The 19709-nt window shown below is 35.5% G+C and overlaps 1 protein-coding gene across 4 annotated transcripts in view; it reads left to right on the top strand.

Moving 5' to 3' along the window:
- GABRA2 (gamma-aminobutyric acid type A receptor subunit alpha2) overlaps window positions 1-19709 on the top strand; it is a 129447-nt gene that overhangs the window by 94444 nt on the left and 15294 nt on the right. For all 4 annotated transcript variants that reach the window (XR_009400926.1, XM_059383399.1, XM_059383384.1 and 1 more), the window contains one exon: window positions 16546-16748. Coding sequence is in view for 3 of the 4 variants with exons in the window: in XM_059383399.1 (XP_059239382.1) it covers window positions 16546-16748 (203 nt within the window). In the remaining variant the exon portion in view is untranslated. The remainder of the gene's footprint in view (window positions 1-16545; window positions 16749-19709) is intronic.

The raw sequence follows: 19709 nt of genomic DNA, 5'->3' as shown, positions 1-19709 counted from the left end.
CTATCAAAAAAATTAAAGCTGTTATTTATTTTCAAATATCCTAAAGTTTCAAGGAAATGATTTCCATTTGGGTGACTTTTTTTGTGATAAAATATTTTTATTAATGCATTATTCATCACAATAACATACTATCTTCCCTGTTAAATCACCTCAGGGAGCTATAAGAAATCACCAGGACTATTAACATTTGAACAGCCACCCAGCACTTTATGGCAATGCAATTACAAGACAGAAATAGTAAAAGGATTTGATAACAATGGAAACTTTATACAGGATAGTGTTTTATGTAGTCTTCTATTCTTTTATTGTCTTATTGTCATCATACTGAATATATTATTTTCTTTTAAATTCATGAAATCAGAATATTACTGTTTTAGTTCAAGCTGCTTCAACATAGTACATAGACTGGGTGGCTTGTAGACAATAGAAATTTATTTCACACAGTTTTGGAGGCTGGAAGTCTGAGATCAGGATGCCAGCATGGTGGGGTTTTGGTGAGGGCCCTCTTCTCCATTGTAGATTGCCAGCCTCTCACTGTGTCCTCACGTGGCTAAAAGAGAGTTAGCTCTTTGGCCTCTTATTTATTTATTTACTTATTTATTTAATTATTTACTTATTTGACAGACAGAGATCACAAGTAGGCAGAGAGGCAGGCAGAGCCAGAGAAGGGGGAAGCAGGTTCTACGCTGAGCGGAAAGCTGATCCAGGGCTTGATCCCTTGAGCCTGGGATCATGACCCGAGCAGAAGGGAGAGGCTTTAACCCGCTGAGCCACCCAGGTGCTCTTGGCCTCTTCTTATAAGGGCATTCATCCCATTCAGAAGGACTCCATCTGTATGACCAAATCATCTCCTAAAGCTCTACCTTCATCACACTGGGGACCAGATTTCAACACAAGAATTTGAGGGGAACACCAACATGCAGCTTGTAATAACTACCGCGACATTTGGCAGTGACACCAGACTGGAATTTCTTGGTAATGGAGTAGAATTACGGGGATCCTAGAGGGATGCTCCTGGCAGATTGTTTTCAGCTATTGTTAGATCCGGCCTTACATTAATCCAGAACTTCCATCTCACTCCTGACATTATTTGAGTTTGGATGTGAACCATGCTAGACTTCTTAGAATTCACTTCTCAAATAGAATAGATGCATGATTGATGGATAGTTCTTACAAGAGATTGGTCTTAAGTCATAATGACATTACCGCATTGATTTGATAGCAAAAATCTATCAAAGGAGCTCAAACATATCCTTTTAGAAATCTAGAAGCAGCATAGTTCAGTCATGAAGATGATGAGTTTAACAAGACCAGAAATATGAAGATCCACACTGAGAAGACTCGGGCTTTTTTGGAACAGTGGAAGGATGGAGGGAACCCAGTTCCTAAAGCTTTCCTTTCTCTTCTCGTGTAAGCCACATGGGGCTATTTCTCAAGGTAGGAAATGAATAACTAAAATAGCCCAAGGCTTTCTAGGCATCCATTTAAGCAGTGTAATCCGTGTGTCTTTTGATTTTACTTAAACCACCACTAGATGGGACTCTTGCGTCCTTGGTTTGGATTCTTAGCTTCTTTATCCACACTTTGGGGGCCTAATAAACTCCGCAATAACGGGGAAGCTATGCTTGTTATTGAACAGATGCTAAATGGGACATTTGCATATATCATTTAACATTCTAGCTTATAAAGTATGTATTATAATTCCCATTTTAGAGATAAAGTCACTGAGGCTGGAATAAATAAAGAGAGGGAAGGGAGCCTGTAGTATTTGTTGAGCAATTCTATGTGCTGGGCATATATACTTGTACCATCCCCCCAACATCTATAAAAACTATCATTTCCATTTGGCAGATGGGGAAGGTACCAAAGCTTAGCAAAGTCACCTAACTGTTGAGGCAGAAGCAGAATCCAGACCTTTGCCTGACTATAGTGCACATTTTTCTGTGTATAGCCACTTCTCAATACTTTAATGCATGATATAACTTTAATGTTTCTTAAGATCATAAGGGCTTCAGCAGTAGAATGCAGGGGTTGGATTCATGATACTGAAAAGTACATGATATAGACATAAAATTGACTGTTTATAGATCAGGCAGTATAGTCTAGTAGTATGGGCTTTTGAGACAGACTGCTAGGTCTGTATCCCACTTCTCCTACTTGATAACAGTATGATCTTCAGTAAGGTGCTCAACTCCCTTGACCTCAGTTTTCTCAACTGCAAATGAGGATGACAATAATACCTATAGTAGGCACTTCTCAGTGCCTACATTTTATTATCCGATTTATGGTAATATAAGAACATAAGACTTACGTGCAAAAGATTTATGCTATCTTTAAATCACATTTATATTATAATTTTCTGATTAAACCTCGGTTTTATTTTAAAGCTTACTAGATTCTGAACTTGTGTCTTTCCTATAGAACTATAAATATGGTCCACCATTGTTACTGTTCAATTTTTAAAATTAGTTTTTTTCAATCAGTGAATCAACAGATAATGAGTATGCACTATTGCCAGAATCTGAGTTCGGCGGCAGCATTTTATTTATTTTTGATTTTTTAAAGATTTTATTTATTTATTTAACAGAGAGAGAGAGAGAGAGAGCGGGTGAGTGTACAAGCAGGGGGAGAGGCAGAGGGAGAGGGACAAGCAGACTCCCTACCGAATAGGGAGCCTCATGCAGGGCTCAATCCCAGAACCCCAGGATCACAACCTGAACCAAAGCAGACATTTAACTGACTGAGCCACCCAGGTGCCCCTCAGCAGCAGCATTTGAAAGGACACAATGAGCCACATGCCCACAAGCCACTCAGAGTGTGGAGGAGTGACACAGGTGTGTAAATAAGTAGGTGAAGTAAAAGGTTATGGATGCCAAGAGAGAAATGTATTAGAATAAGGAAAGAGCAAAAAGAAGAAACAATTATATCTGAGGAAGGAGCCTTCAGAGAAGCCCACAGGGAAGAAGAATCATGTCAAGTCTTGCAAATTAGCATTATGGAAAAGGACATATTCTAAGCAGAAGGCACATAATTATCAAAAGCAACATGAAGCATATGGAGAACAACCAGTTATTAACCAGTATATCTTAAGTGTGGGATTCATTTATTTATAACGATGTTAGAATGAAACCAGTTCATGTACTGCTTTACATTCCATGCTAAAGCCAAGGAAGCTGCTTGAAAGGTATTTTAGCAAAGGAATAAAATTGACATACTTGATCTTAGGTTAAAGGATTATGAGGCATATTGGGTAAATAGATTTAGATGGTATGAACGATACAGGGTGATTGTTAAGAGATTATTGGCATCATCTGGGTGAGAAATAATAAAGGAATAAAAATAGGATAATAAATATTGGTGGAGGAGAGAGTTAATAGATTTGAGAGACATTAAGGAAGGAAAATATGCAGGGCACAGTGAATCTGAAGAGGCAAGAAATGTAGTCATTGCAGAACACGCCTAGATTTCTAATTGAGTGGCTAAATAAATGTAATGTTATTCCCTAAGTAACAGAGAATTATAGAAGACACGATAGGTTTTGGTTCAGTTGTGAATGTTTAAATTTGAGGTTTCTGCGGGACTTATCTCTGTCGGATTACAAAAAAAAAAAGTCTTCTCTGGTCTCCCTGTCCTTAGTCTTACCCTCTCATTCCATGCTACACAGTGCAACAAAAGTGATCTTTCTAAACTCAGTTTAGGATATAACCCTCTCCTACATGAAATCTTTCTGTGACTCTGTATTGTACTCACTGCTGAAACTGTTAACAGGATTGTAAGGTCTTTGTGAGACTTCCCAAGCCTCACCCACTGCGAGCCCACCTTTTGCTATATTGATTGATGTACATGAGACCTAGAAACATGTTTTTTCTTCATTAGCATATTCCTCAGACTCTTCAAATCTCCTTTTATGCATTATTTCTTCCAGGAAGCCTTCTTTTACTCCAAAATCTTGATAGGTATCCTTAGGGAGTCTTAGAGCACCCCATACCTTCTCCATCACTTGTTATACTATCTGTAAAACATGCCTACCAATTATCTGCATTGTTTAGTAGGCTCTATTCTCCTTGAGCATTTAATTTATGGTTTTCTTTATACACACAGCTAACAAAGTGACAGGTATGTAGTGGACTGAATACATTTTTAATGAAAAAAAAAAGAATTGATATAGAAGGTTCAGTACATTTTTACTGAGTCCATGTGGAGATATTCAAGAGATGGTCAGATATTTGGACTGGGAGCTTATGAGATATATCCTTGGTGATCTTCTGGGTATGGGAGAAAGTTAGGAGATGGGAAGAAATGCTCCTGCCAAGAGAGAGCAGTAACTAAGACAAGTAGAAGAGCAATACATTGCTTTGTGGAATATGAGCAATTCAGTGACCAGTGCCTAAGGACAGCCTACAAAAAGAATACCGGAAGAGTGGTTAAAAGATGGATGGAAAACAAGTAGCTGTGAAATCTCTACCTAAACGGGTATCTGAAAGTGGGGCTGGGGACTTCCTGGAAGCTGCCTTTGCACAGGAAGCACACTGGCATGGCTAGCAAGAGGCCTGTGTCTGCCGATTTGGTTTCGTTTTATTTATCATGTAGTTTGGCATGTTAGAAAGTCAATAAATACAAAACGTTCCTTTCTTCCTTTCCTAAATTTTCATAGGAAAATTTCTGGGTAGTCACAAGCCTGCATCTGTCAGAGATGATTGTCTTTTAGTGAGTCACGGAAGACTAGAAATTTTGATTCTAGTAGGGCACACCAAATCAAAACTACCGTTCTTTTCCTGTCTTACTGCTAGATGTAGTCGGATGACTAGTTCTCAAAGACCTAGGAATAGAAATTAGATGTGTAATTTTCCCTTTGTGGGCTTCAGCTCAGAAGCATGCCCCTGAAGTGAAAGGGTGTGGCTCTCCTTTCCCTGTCTGTTTGCTGGAATGTAGATCAGGCATTGGCAAGCCCTCTCAAACGTCCAGAATATGGGCAATACCTTCTAAATGGCAGAGAAGTAAGAAAGAGGAAGCCTAGGTCTTTGGTATCAGGGCCGTCATGCCCGTGTATGCCTTATACCAAAATTGTCAAATGAAAGTTGGAGGCTTTTGTTGTATTTTATCTGCTTTCTTACCTGCTCACTCCAGAGAATAGTTTTTCCCTGGTGCTTCGCTTAATACCTTTTCCAAGATTTAACTGTAACATTATCTATATGTAATATGATATATATTTACATATATATTTTATTTATACACACTAATTATATTCTATATAATATATGTGCACTTCTACATACAATGCTTTGAATAGGGTTATTGAGCGCATAAAAACACTTGCAATGGTCATACTTTGCTCTAATCTTAAATACTACAAGGCATCCATTTCCCTAGTCATTGAATTCCAGAAAAAAAATAGCTGGCATCAGGCTATTTTTATGTATTTAGCTCCAAACACACACAAATATACTCAGTCATTTCTCCATCTATATCCACACAAATAGGTCTATTTGCTTCTTAAACCACATTCATTCATTCAGTTTGAAAATATGTGCCAGGCTAGAGCTATGCTAGAGCTTTCAGATACAAAGTGAACAAGAATGATCCTTAACCTCACAGAGGTTGTAGTCTGTTTGAGGAGGTGGGAAGATAAACAATTGCAAAGATTACAGTATGTAATATTCTAGGAATATGCAGGGTGCTCTCTGAAAACACAGAAGGCGCACTCAACCTAGATTTGGAATATTAACTGATCATTATAGCTTGAGGCTCCCGATTCCCCAGAGTTCCTGAACATTTTTATGTATGTACTTCACATTCATAATGATGGCAAATAAATTTTTGTCTATATCCATGAAAGTTTTTAACCTATTACTAATTTAACAATTAGTGTGTGTGTGTGTGTGTGTGTGTGTATATATATATATATATATATATATATAATTAAGGTTAGTACCATTACTGTGTGAACTTTCTTCTTACTTTCAATCTTAAAATATAATTTTGATTATGCCTATGGTGAAAGTATTAAATAATTTGGCCAAACTTCAGAGGTAATAGTTTTGCCAAACATATAATCGAGCCAGTTTGGGGAGGGGGAGAAGATTAGGTAAGCTGACTGAATAAATCAGGTAAAAAAGATTAAAAATTTGGTTGATTTCTTCAGTTTTTCTAGTTTTCACGAGTTGTTTTAAATTGATGTAGATACAACAGTATTATAGCAATACTCCCATATTATGATTCATTTTGATTCATTTTTATATGCTTTTAAAGCTCCCTTTCTAAGATTCAGCTAGCAGGAACACAGTGGACTGTTAGAGCACCTGTGTTTCAAATTTAATTATGCTGGTCAAATTCAGAGATCTGGGAATTTGTTTAGTTGACTATCAGTCATTTGCTGACATTAGTTCCAGAAGGTTGCCTATATTATGTTGATTGTGAAATATTCCTCAGTTTATCTGATGCTCTGTCCAACTCCACTACCCAGAACACAACTAGAAAGAAATTCAGAAGTGGGACGCCTGGATGGCTCAGTTGGTTAAGCGGCTGCCTTGGGCTCAGGTCAAGATCCCAGCGTCCTGGGATCGAGTCCCACATCGGGCTCCTTGCTCAGCAGGAAGCCTGCTTCTCCCTCTGCCTGCCACTCTGTCTGCCTGTGCTCCCTCTTTCTGACAAAAAAAAAAAAAAAAAAAAGAAAGTTAAAAAATAAAAAGAAATTCAGAAGTAGAAAAAATAGACATTTGACTAATAAAAAAAAATCTTGTTTTAAAAAAACTTGTATTAACATCGAGGCACTGGGCTTCAGGTTTCAGCACTGACATATGAAGAGCTTGCAAGTTGTCACTTTCATCCTTGCAACAAGAGAAAGATGAACAAACTGAAAATTAAAGACTTTTACTGCATTTGTAAGAGAATCGAGGTGACAGGCAAACTGCCATCCCAAATTGTGAAGAGGCAGGCACATTCAGAGAGACATAACTAAGATTTTTTTTTTTTTTTTTTAAACCTGGAAGAAGTGCTGCTTAAAGCATCATGTACAGGTAGGGACACTTAAATACTCATTCTCTTGAATTGCTGGAGACGGGAGTATGGACATCTCCCATGCAACTCTTATCTTCTGTCTTCCCACCTAGCAGGCTTCTTTCAGTTCCACTTAAATGCCATGTTTCATGTCCCTGGTTTCCTGTGCATGTTCTTTCCCCAGTCGAGTATTATACTCCCTTGCCTTGTGACTGCTTTAACTTTTCCCATTATTTCCTTAGAGAAGTCTAACTCAGATTCGCAGTCTAGGTAGATCGCAGGATTACAGTTCATCATAGACCTTGCCCTGTTGTGATATTAGTTTTTTTTGCGCTCTTTTAAAAAATATATATTTTTATCTTTTTTGGTTTTGCTCACATTGCGCTCATAGTTCTACCATATACAGCACAAAATGAGGACAAAATGCCTATGTAGGAATTAGGAGGAATTCCATTGGAAGAGAAGGAATAAATTCCTTACAGTTATCTTAATAAATGAATGCTTATCAATGACCGTTCACTGGAGAGTAGTTCAGTAAATATTTATTAGTTTATTTAAACACTATTTAATGAACTCTTGCTTTCGACTGAGCACCCTTTACCACTGGGTGAGAAGACAAGTCTCTACTCCATATAGTTTGCTGAGGGATACAGTCACGTAAACCAACATGAAAGAATTTGATAGAAGTATGTGTAAGACTAGGTCACAGATGCCTTTACGGGTGTGAAATCCTGCAAAAGGATAAAACCATGCTGTATACTGTAGCCTTAGAAGCGTTCAGCAATCTTTGCTCTTTTGTTCATTGATGTGTTCTGGGTGCCCATAAAATACTTTGCATTTAGTAGACTCTCAATAATTTACTCAGGGAAGAAATAGGAATTAGCTAAGTCAAAAAAGAGAGATGACTAAGAAGGGAAAGATCCACGGTAGAGAAAACAGTATGTTGCCTAGACTGGCAAATTACCCCAACAAAGAAAATATTCGCGTCAACTGCAACTTCAACTTCCAATATGCAAATGGTTTTAGATCATAGGGGCCTTTCACTGAGAAAAGGACATCAGGAAGAAAAGGGTTGAGTAGAGGGATATGAGTTTTTAATTTATTATATCCAGAATACATTCAGGCAAGCAAAAAGAAAAAAATATATATAATTCTTCACCGTATTGTGCACACTAAAAGTACACTTTCAAACACCTTCTTCTAGATTATAATTGATAGTTTCTAAATTTTCACAAATTTCAAATTAGTGGAGTTGGACTTAATTAGGTTTTATGACAAGATACGTCATCTAGGTTCTAATTTCTGTCTGTAACCTGAAGTTTCAACGTTTTTATCATTCAGATGTAGCACAGTTATGAGTTAAAATTGCAACCTTAAAAATAAAATAAAATTGTAACCTTTCATAGTGCATTCATACTAGATTTGTAAGCGTTAAATCTAGCACTTGTTTTATCAGAATGTCTGTTTTTTTCTGCCACTTCTAGCAGTAACCAGCAGGTGGTATCAAACAATTTTACATTTGTGTTCTCTGGCAGTTTTGTGCCTGTTTGGTTTCTGAAACTTCTTCCTAACTTCCACCTGACTCCCCAACAGCAAACACTCACACACAAGCATTTGATGGGGATAAAGGTCTAAAGGAAGATTGCATTCCATTTCATTTTATTTCTCTGATGTAAATCTGTCTTAACTTTGCTTCCAGAGTAATACGTTTTTTGCACATGCACTGAGGAATCTTTTTACAATAGAGGCACTGCTTTACATGTAGTAACTCATTTGGTCACTATGTGAACACTATAGGGGAAAACACTATTCCTTTTTTTTTTTTTTTAAGATTTTATTTATTTATTGTAGGAAAAGCAGGGGGAGCACAGATGCATGCATGAGCAGGGGGAGGGGCAGAGGGTGGTAGGGAGAGAGAATCCCAAGCCTGATACAGAACTCAGTCTCATGAACCTGAGATCAAGACCTGAGCCAAAATCATGAGACGGATGGTTAACCAACTGAGCCACCCAGGTGCCCCGGAAAACACTATTCTTAGTCCTCATTTCATCAGTGAGGATACTGTGGAACAAAGGGGCTAGGGACTGTCCCCAAGAGTACAAGATTAAGATTTAGACATCTGACCATGGAGCTCATAGGGTCAGTCTCTGTGCTGCAGTCACTTTCCCTGATTTGATTTTATTCTGTCAGAGCATATTTGCACCCAACACTTGGCATTCCTTCACTTTGGCACAATTTGCTTGGCCACTATGAGTTGAGACTTTGGCACCTACACCTCGGTAAGAAATATTAACATAGAATAAAACCAGAGTATCAAAGAGCTCTATGTGCAATATTGTCTCTGTATGGGGGATGGTCGCATATTCCGCATATATGCATGGCATTTTAATGCTGAAAGCACTTTAAGATACTTGTCTTCTATTTTACTGAAAAAGAAACTGAAGCCTCCCCAGGAAGCATTGCTTTATGGCAGTCACACACAGAAGATAAGGAGATAGTCTGTTTAAAAAATGCGGGAATATTCACTTTTGGAGACCCTAGTAGGTATAGAAAAATGCCCGTTGTTGGGAAGGGGGCAGGCATGGGGAAGGTCTATGAGCTTTCCAGGTAAATGCACCTCTTTATATAATGCCCAGTTCTATTGTAGTGTGATGGGAACAGGCAAAGCTGAACTATCAGGCAGAAAAGCTGGCATATGAGAATCACATCCTTTCAGTGAAAAGAAAAAAAGGGAAAGGAAGAAAAGAGGTAGAACTGTATGGTCAATGTTAACAATTTTATTCTCAAGTTTATAAAATCAGATGAAAGAAAATAAAATTTATTTATGGGGAAGATTTGAATATGATGAAAATTTGCCTCATAGTAGATAGATTCATATTAAAATTGATAAAATGTTTTATTGGTTTGAATGACTAGACCCAGATCTAATTTTAAACCAACAGTGTAGATTAGAATCATAATTAAATTTTTCATTACCTAATTTAAACTTGCATTTTTTTATAGATTTTCTTTAAATTAGCATTAATGTATCCATCAATCATTCCCAGAAATTTACACTTGAATTGCAAATGTTAAATGTAGTCAAGTATCCCTTGTTTAAATTAAAAATTTTGTATTTCTTTTTTTCTTATCACAAAAGGAAAGCAAGTTCACTACAGGGAAAAAAGAAAAAATGGATTCTTTCAATGTTAATTGTCCCAAAGATACCAATACTACCATCTTAGATTGTATCCTTACATGTTTTTCTGGTAAAATACCAAAGAAATAAACAATAAAAAATCAGGTATAAGTCCATTTTATATTTCATCTATCCATATCACAAAATACCTTCTCCCCATGGTGATAATTGGAGTTTCATTTGTTATATTATTTTTTGTTTACTAAGTTCATGCAGGTATATCTGTAATGATACACAAATCTAAATGTATATATTTTCATGAAAACTGAATCATGTTTTAAGCATGTATTATACATATATTTGCAGTCAACAAATAGCCCTGCTTTACTCTTTGTAATACTGTGGTATTACTAGTGTAGATAATCAACAATTTATTAAACTATTTCCCAATCAATGAATATGCCAGTGTTTCCCACTTTTTTACTTTTACAGGTGTGTTCATGTAAAGAACCTTGTGTGTCATTTATCACTATGTATTTTCCTGCTGTCATTTCAGTAAGATAGATTTGTAATAGCAGTAATGATGACAACAAAAACAAGAAGAATTAAAATAGCTAACCTTTATTGAGTACTTATAGTGTGCCAGGCTTTGTGCCAAATGCATGGTTAACCTTCACAGCACACTTCTGAAGAAGGTGTTTCTTGTCAGTTTATAATTGTTTTGTAGTTGAGAAAATTAATGAGAATAGTTGAGGAACTTGCTCAAAGTCACCTTAAATAGCAAGTAGGGGAGCCAGGATCCAAAACCAGGCAATCCAACTACAAGCTCATTTGAGGACATAGCAATGCTGTTAATCAGTATCTTATACCACTCTGTCCCATGTAGAAGAATTGCCGGGGCTTTATAAGAGTAGATACCCACAAAAATAGTGGAGTAAGACATTCCAACTAAAAGTCTCTTGGTATTAGAGGGAGGGAAGTGGAGTCCCTTCAGGAAGTATTGTCTTCACTTAAGACATTCACAAGAAGCTGGTCTTTGTATATTACCTGACTCAGAATTCCCTAGTGCAAAAGTTGCTACCAGGGAGATGCCACTAAAAGAATTTATGGGGAAATGTTTTTGTTGCTTCTGCCTTTGCTCTGTAAAAGCAAACACAACCCTTAGCAAGAAGAATGGAATTAATATAAATTTGAATAGAGATCAATGAAATAGAGAATAGAAATCATATTAGAGAAAATCAACACACTACCATAGAGATCAACAAAATTGAACAAGATTTCAGCTAGACTGACCAAGAAAAGGTGAGAAAACTCAAAAGTTTAAATTTAAGAAGAAGGAACATTACTACTGACCTTATGGAAATGAAAGAGATTCTAAGGGAATCTGTGAACAATTGTTTACCCCCGAAATGAAATAACCTAGAATAGACTAATTCCAGAAAAAACAAATTATCAAAAATGACTCAAGAGTCTGAGCAAATCTATAGCAAGTAAAGCTGTGAAATGAGCAACAATAAAAAATCAATAGAAGTCCAAGGCCAGATTGTCTTATTGGTGAATTTTACCAAAATATTGAAAAAAGAATTAACGCCATCCTTTCTCAAACTCTGAAAATATAAATGAGGGACCTTCTTGGCTCATTCTGTAGCACCATTTACCAAGAAAACCAAAAACAGACAAAGAAATAACAAGTCAAAACAACAACAAAAACCAACTCTACAGATCAATATTCCTTAGATATATAGAATGTCTTCAACAAAATACTAGCAAACTGAAACCAGCCACATATAAAAAGGATTACGTATGATGACCCCAAATGGGATTTATCCTAGGAATGAAAGTTTGGTTCAACATACAAAAATCAAATCAATGTAAACAACGAATTTATGGGGTATGGAAAAAACACACAATCATCTCAAAACCCTGGAAAACAAAACACAGTATGCTTTCATGATTAAAAAAACCCAACAAATTGTCACAAGAAAAAGAACTTTCTCAACTTGATACACGTGGATGGAAGAAAAAGCCCACAGCTAACATCATACTTACAGGTGAAGATTAAAAGCTGCTGTGCCAACATCAGGAACAAGATAGGGATGTCTGCCTTCATCAATTCTACTCAACCTCATGTTGCCTATTCTAGCCAGTGCAGTTAGGCAAGAAAAACAAATAAAAGGCATTCAGTTTGGAAAGGAACAAGTAACACTCTATTTTAGATGACATGATTTTATATATATAAAATCCCTGGTAAACCACATAAAAACTATTAAAGCTAATACATTCAGCAAAGTTGCAGGGTACAAGGCCAACACAAAAAACAGTTGAAGTTCTCTACACTAGCATTGAACAATCTGAAAAGAAAATTAAGACTATATCTCCATTTACATTAACATCCACATTAAATATCTATAAATAAATCTAAATTTACAGGTGAAAGGTTTGTATACTTGTACACTGAAAATTATAAAATGTTGCTAAAAGATATAAAAGAAACTCTAAATAGATTACATATATAAAATATATATATGTACATATATATGTATTATATGCATATATAATACATATATATGTAAATATATTTACATTTATATATATATAATTATAAAGGCTACATAGGTATTCTGTTTTCAGGAATTGGAAGACCTAATATAGTTAAGATGGCAATCGTGCCCAAAACAATAGCTTAAATGTAGTGCATATCAAAATTCCAGCAATCTTTTTTGCAGCAATTAGCAAATTTATTATAAAACCACATGTGAATTGAATACAAGGGACCCTGAATAACCAAAACAGTCTTGAAAAGGACTAAGAAATTGGGAGGATTCAAGCTTCTTAACTTCAACACTTATTCTAAAGCTATAATCATCGAAACAGTTTGAAACTTGGGTAAGGATCAATTTACAGAGTAATGGAATAGAATTCAAAGTGCAGAAACAAGCCCATATATCTATGGTCCCTTTCTTTCTTTCTTTGAGAGTCATAGTTGTTTTTTTTTTTTCCTGCCCTAGGCTTACCCTGGAGAATATTTTTTTTGATTTTTATGTATTTTTAAAATTTCTTTTCAGTGTTCCAGAATTCATTTATGCACCACACACAGTGCTCCATGCAATATGTGCCCTTCATAATACCCACCATCAGGCTCACACAACCTCCCACCCCCCATCCCTCCAAAACCCTCAGATTGTTTTTCACAGTCCACTGTCTCTCATGGTTCATCTCCCCCTCCAATTTCCCCCAACTCCCTTCTCCTCTCCATGTCCCCATGGCTTCCATGTCATTCCTTATGCTCCACAAATAAGCAAAACCATATGATAATTGACTCTCTCTGCTTGACTTATTTCACTCAGCATAATACCTTCCAGTCCTGTTCATGTTGATACAAAAAGTTGGGTATTCATCCTTCCTGATGGAGGCGTAATACTCCATGGTATATATGGACCACATCTTCCTTATTCATTTGTCCATTGAAGGGCATCTTGGTTCTTTCCAAGGTTTGGCAACTGTGACCAATGCTACTATGAACACTGGGTGCAGTTGGCCCTTCTTTTCACTACATCTGTATCTTTGGGGTAAATACGCAGTAGTGCAATAGTAAAAGTATGTTTCTTAGTTTGCTTCTCTCTTTTTTTCCCCTAAGCTAGTTTTCTTTCTTAAATTCCACATATGAGTGAAATCACATGGTATTTCTTTTTCTCTGATTGATTCATTTTACTTAATATAATGCTCTATAGCTCCACCTTTTCGTTGCAAATGGTAAGACTTCATTCTTTTTTATAGCTGAATAATATTTCTGTGTGTGTGTGTGTGTGTCCATCAGTTGATGGACATTTGAGCTGTTTCGATAATTTGGCTATTATAGATCTTGCTGCTGTATACATCAGTGTGTATGTATCCCTTTGAATTAGTGTTTTGTTTTGTTTTGTTTTTCTTTATTCTTTGGGTTAATACCAAGTAGTGCAATTCCTGGATCAAAGGGTAGTTCTATTTTTAACTTTTTGAGTAATCTCCACACTGTTTTTCATAGTGGTTGCACCAGTTTTCACTCCCAAAAACAGTGTGAGAGGGTTCCTCCTCCTCCATATCCTTGTCAATACCTGTTGTTCCCTGTGTTGTTGATTTTAGCCATTCTGACAGATGTGAGCTGATATCTCATTATAGTTTTGATTTGTATTTCCTTGATGATCAGTGATGTTGAGCATCTTTTTGTGTGTCTGGTTGCCATCTGTTTGTCTTATTTGGAAAAATGTCTGTTTTCTCCCCATTTTTTAATTGTATTATTCATTTTTGGGTTATTGAGTTGATAAGTTCTTTATATATTTTTGGATATTGACTCTTTATCAGATACGTTGTTTACAAATAATTTATCCCATTTCATAGGTTGCCTTTTAGTTTTGTTCATTGTTTCCTTCACTGTGGAGAAGTTTTTATTTTGATGAAGTCCCAATAGTTTATTTTTGATTTGGTTTCCCTTGCCTCAGGAGACATACATAGTAAGAAGTCACTGTGGTGTGGTCTGTTGATTTCAACAACAATCCTAATGCCATTCAATAGGGAAGGAAAAGGGGCACCTGGGTGGCTCAGTGGGTTAAAGCCTCTGCCTTTGGCTCAATCGAGCCCCGCATCGGGCTCTCTGCTTAGCAGGAAGCCTGTTTCCTCCTCTCTCTCTCTGCCTGCCTCTCTGCCTACTTGTGATTTCTATCTGTCAAATAAATAAATAAAGTCTTCAAAAAACAATAGGGAAGGAAAAGTCTTTTCAACAAATAACACTGATACAACTGGTTATCCACATGCGAAAGAATGAATTTGTACATCTACCTCACACTTTACATAAAAATTACGCCAAAATGGACCAAGACCTAAATGTCAGAACTAAAAGTGTAAAACTCATAGAAGAAAATGTAGGCTTATATCTTTATGACTTTGGATTAGGTAACAGTTTCTTAGATATGACATAAATCTGTAATCCTTATTCAGAGAGGATGTCTGTTATCCCACATTCTCCTCAATACTACCATAGTATAAATCTTTTAAAGTTTGTTAACATTTTGCTGACTATATGGTTTTAGAAAGGTATGTCATTATCTCTTTGTTTGTATTTCCTTAACTGCTAGTGAAGTTAGGTGTATTTCCATATATTGATTTGTCATTTGCATTGCTATATTATGGGTGTGTGTGAGTATGTGTGTGTGTGAGCGTGTGGGCACTCATATAGGGGTTGAAGGAGGATATGATTTCAGTTGTGGTTGTATGTGGTTGTATCTATCATGTCTTCTATTTAATTATTCTAATGTACCGAATTCACAAAAGAAAACATCCTCACAATCTAAACCTTTCACTTTGATGCATGAAAGGCAACGTGTTTTGTAGATGTGTTTTTTAATATTGACTTAGCAGTAGGTGAGCCTAATTTATTTTTCTGTCTTTTATTGCTACTACTTCCATCATATTCCTATATGCATTCACTCATGATTAAATAGAATTATTTTCTGTTTTGAATTACTAACTGTTGTAGATGAGAAGAAAAAGCTGCTTTATTTATCCTAAGGGAAAGCAAAGAATACAATACAATAAAACTTTAATATATGAACATTTCTTTAACATTTTAACTCTTTTAAATGTACGTGATTAAACTTCTATTGGATCTCTGATAAAACAGGTAATTGCAGACATTTTGACAGCTGATATTGCAACTTACCTCCTGAGTTATTGCTTTCTTTTTACTTAATTATTGCGACTTCCCTGACTACTGGCAGAAAAGCTTTACAATGAAAGGGACTAAATTACTTTTTCAACCAACAGAGGCATAAAATATTCTTTAAAAGTAGTGATTTGCATTTTTATAAAGTTTGAAGTTTAGTTTCTTGTTTTATTTTCTATAGATTCTAAGCTTCATTATGAAATAAATTATGTCTTCACAATGCTAAGTGATCCAGAATTAATTTCGTATTTAGGTAGCTATACTTGGATAAAGAACTTCTTAAACATAGTTCCATTGTGATCACTGGTGTGGATGATTGGTCCATTGCTGAGCATGATTTAAACAAATGATGAACAAATTCATGTGAGGTTTTGTTTAAGATTTTTAAAAAAATAATGTTAATGCATAATGGCACAATTTAAAGTAACTGCTTTCCTCATAGGAAATCCTACTTTCAAAATCGGCCGTATTTTTAACCTTAACAATACTAAAAAAGAGAAAAAAGATTCATACAAACAAAAATGAAAACAAGACATTTCAGAGTTATTACTTCAAGAATTAAAATAGCCATTTGTGATAATTAACTTTGCGCTGTTCTTCCAGCTTTGGTTGTTGTTGTTTGTTTGTTTGTTTAGTTGATAGAACTGACAGCAAAAGTAACTTTGAGAAAAAGAATACTTTCAATTCTGTCTTGCTAGTATCCATTCATGTTTTTGTTCCTATCTTTCTGCAGGAGTAACAACTGTTCTAACAATGACAACTCTAAGCATCAGTGCTCGGAATTCCCTCCCCAAAGTGGCCTATGCAACTGCCATGGACTGGTTTATTGCTGTTTGTTATGCATTTGTGTTCTCTGCCCTAATTGAATTTGCAACTGTTAACTACTTCACCAAAAGAGGATGGGCTTGGGATGGGAAGAGTGTAGTAAATGACAAGGTAAGTGAGAACTTCCTTCTCACCATGATTAAGAGAATCCCCTAACAGATTTAGCTTGTAACAGATACGTTCCTAAAAACGGACATGAAGAACATGTGAATGTAAATTATCTGTATCTTTATATCTATGTCATAGATATAGATATATATAAATCATACAGATTTCTTTTAAAGTATGCTCTTGCCTGAAATTCTTTAGGAGTGCTTGTGTATTACTTCTGTTCAAACTCCCCAGCATCTGTTGAGCTCTGACTGTGTGTAAGGCATTGGGCTAAGTTTTTGGCATATGCTCTATCATGTAAACTTTAAATTTTATGATTAAGGTCTCTTTTTAACTCTCAGTTTTCTAATGAAGAAGCTGAGACTTGGTGAAGTTATTTACTTGCCCAAATTCACACAACTGGTTAATAAGTATACTTAAATGCAGATCTATTTGGCCATTAAATTAATACTCTTAAATACCATACTGCTTTGGCATTAACTTTACCTGTTATAGAATTTCAGACCCTATCAGTGGGTTGAGTTACTCTTCACCTATCCCCCATCTCTGTTGCTTGGATATAAAAGTTCAAGCAACATTATTCTCCTCCCATGTTATATGGAATAAGTAACTAGGTGTGAAATGCCTAGAAATTTTAAGTTGCTCACGTAGTCTATGAGAGTTATTTGTTTTGAAGATTAATTTCTTTGGGAATTATTGGTGTCCATTTTTAGATTGCAAGTACTGAAGCTAGTGGGAGTTTTAACCATTAATATAATAGCTGTTCCATTTATTTTATAGATTATTATTCATCTGCATTAAGAGGAAGGTCTGGATATATCACAATGAGATACATACAGTTTTCTTAATAGTTCAGTTCTACTTGGAGGGCTTCTTTTTAACAATATATCTATTAAAATATGTCTTCCATTAAGTTTGGAATAACATACTTGCTGATCTCACTTCTTTATCAGTTATTTAAATATTTTTTTCTTATTTCTAAGACCATATTTCAGTTTAAGCATATAAATGGTTGATGTTATCATTTAAAAGTCTCACTCTTTTTTTTTTAATTTTATAAACTGTGTCAGTTTTAATAAGTGCTGGTTTATTTCATTTTATAAGTGATGTTTTGCATACTAACAGCCACTGAATAATTGTTAAAGGGAATCTGATTAACTTTCTATGCTTAACTTCAAGGCTATTTCAGAATTTCCATTACATTTTGTTGTTGATTTATGTTTTCATTTTCCATATAATGTAATGCTTTTTCATTACTGTCTATGCAATTATTTCTTTTTAGTTATATTAGTTAAACATGCACTTTCATACTAACTTTTTTGAAGATTAAATGCTAGTTATATTACTAAATGCCAGACATATTTATAAATTTGTCACAAAAGAAAAATAGTGGTTTGTGGTATAAATGCTCGGAATAGATATTTATTGATATGTCACTTTTTAATGCTCTGAGGGTGACAGTCAAATTGACATTGTGATTTGGCATATCAAATAAAATACCTTCTCCCCGAACTCAGAAAATAGAGGTACTTTTAAATGCAAAAATTACATTCCTGATAATGCATTCTAAAAGAAATAACTTGGTACTAATGAATACTGAATTTATTCAAACCACATACCAAATCACACAGAGTAAAGACAAATCTAGGACAAAATCATTGATGTTCCAACCTAATCTGCAGGAAAATAACTAATAAATTCTATATTATTTCAGTTCTAAGTGGTTCAAGTTCATGGTTAAGTTAAAGGGAATATTACATCCAACTTGTTGCTTGGTCTTAATCACTTTTCCATAACTAAAAGGGCCAAACACAATGGCAGGTACTTGCTAGGCAAAGTTTTTTGTTGAATAAAAGAATAAATGAGTTTCCTTATTAAGTCTGGCAATGCAACACCAGTGAGACTTCTTTGCCTTCATGGAAAAGATTTTAGAACTTGACCATGGTGAGTGAGTACTCAACCCAATTTTTTGATTCAAATTAATTTTGGGAGGTGCTTCCTAAACTTAGCTTAGAAATAACCAGGTCCTTAAAAATGAAAGGAGATGAAGTAGAGTGTCCCAAACTAGCCTATCTGCCTAAAAAAAGATTACAGTATATATAGTCTACTTTCAGCTACCTCTGCTTTAGTTTTCCTTAGATTTAATTTTTAAGTGGAAAAATGGTAATTTTCTTGTATTACAGAGTTTTTATCCACTGCCCATATCGGCATCCTTCCAGTTTTATCAGACAAGTAGAAGCCCTCTGCTTTTGAAGTTGGTATCATAAGCAAATGCAGTTAAATTATCCATCAATCCAAAGAGCAAATGATAAGTCCTTAAGCACTCGTAAACTAGCAAATATTACATTGTGGCATAAGAATAATATCTCAAAGACACATATCACTAATGTATGTTTGAAAAAAGATGATTTTAACATAAGATTTTTGCGTAAATTGTGCTCTGATGATCTTTAAAGTTAGTTTATGCCAATACATAAGTTCACTCAGTCTATATTCAAGCTGCATTTGAGCCCTCTTGTTAGAAGACACAGCCTACTCTGCTCTGTGATCTTGGACAAGATGTTATACCACTTTTAGCCTCAGGTGGTGAAACTAGATAACAAAACCTTATCACCCTAAAAATGTGGTGCTGGATCAAATGACCCAAGTCCAGTTTTTGTGCCCTTGCATTTATAAAAGTATCATCTTGTGAAATTTTCCAAGTTCTTCTGGAACCTTCCCTGATACCCAGTGTTCTTCCACATGGCCAAGACTAATTTGTCCACTCCAGCTCTTAATCTCTTTCTTTCTTTTTCTCTTCTCAGGCTTGAACCATCAGTATTTTCTTCTCCTTTTTTCAAAGCCATCTTCTCCTTTTTACCACCTCCTTCCTTTCAGTTAAGGAGTATGCTTAATATGCTTAACTTACCAGGAAGTGAAACCAAAACTCTCTCCAGATCCTCTGTGACCCATCCCCCCCAC

The sequence above is a fragment of the Mustela nigripes genome, chromosome 1 (genome assembly GCF_022355385.1).
Source record: "Mustela nigripes isolate SB6536 chromosome 1, MUSNIG.SB6536, whole genome shotgun sequence".
In the NCBI taxonomy this organism is placed as follows: Eukaryota; Metazoa; Chordata; class Mammalia; order Carnivora; family Mustelidae; genus Mustela; species Mustela nigripes.
This window is presented reverse-complemented; position numbering and strand designations above follow the sequence as displayed.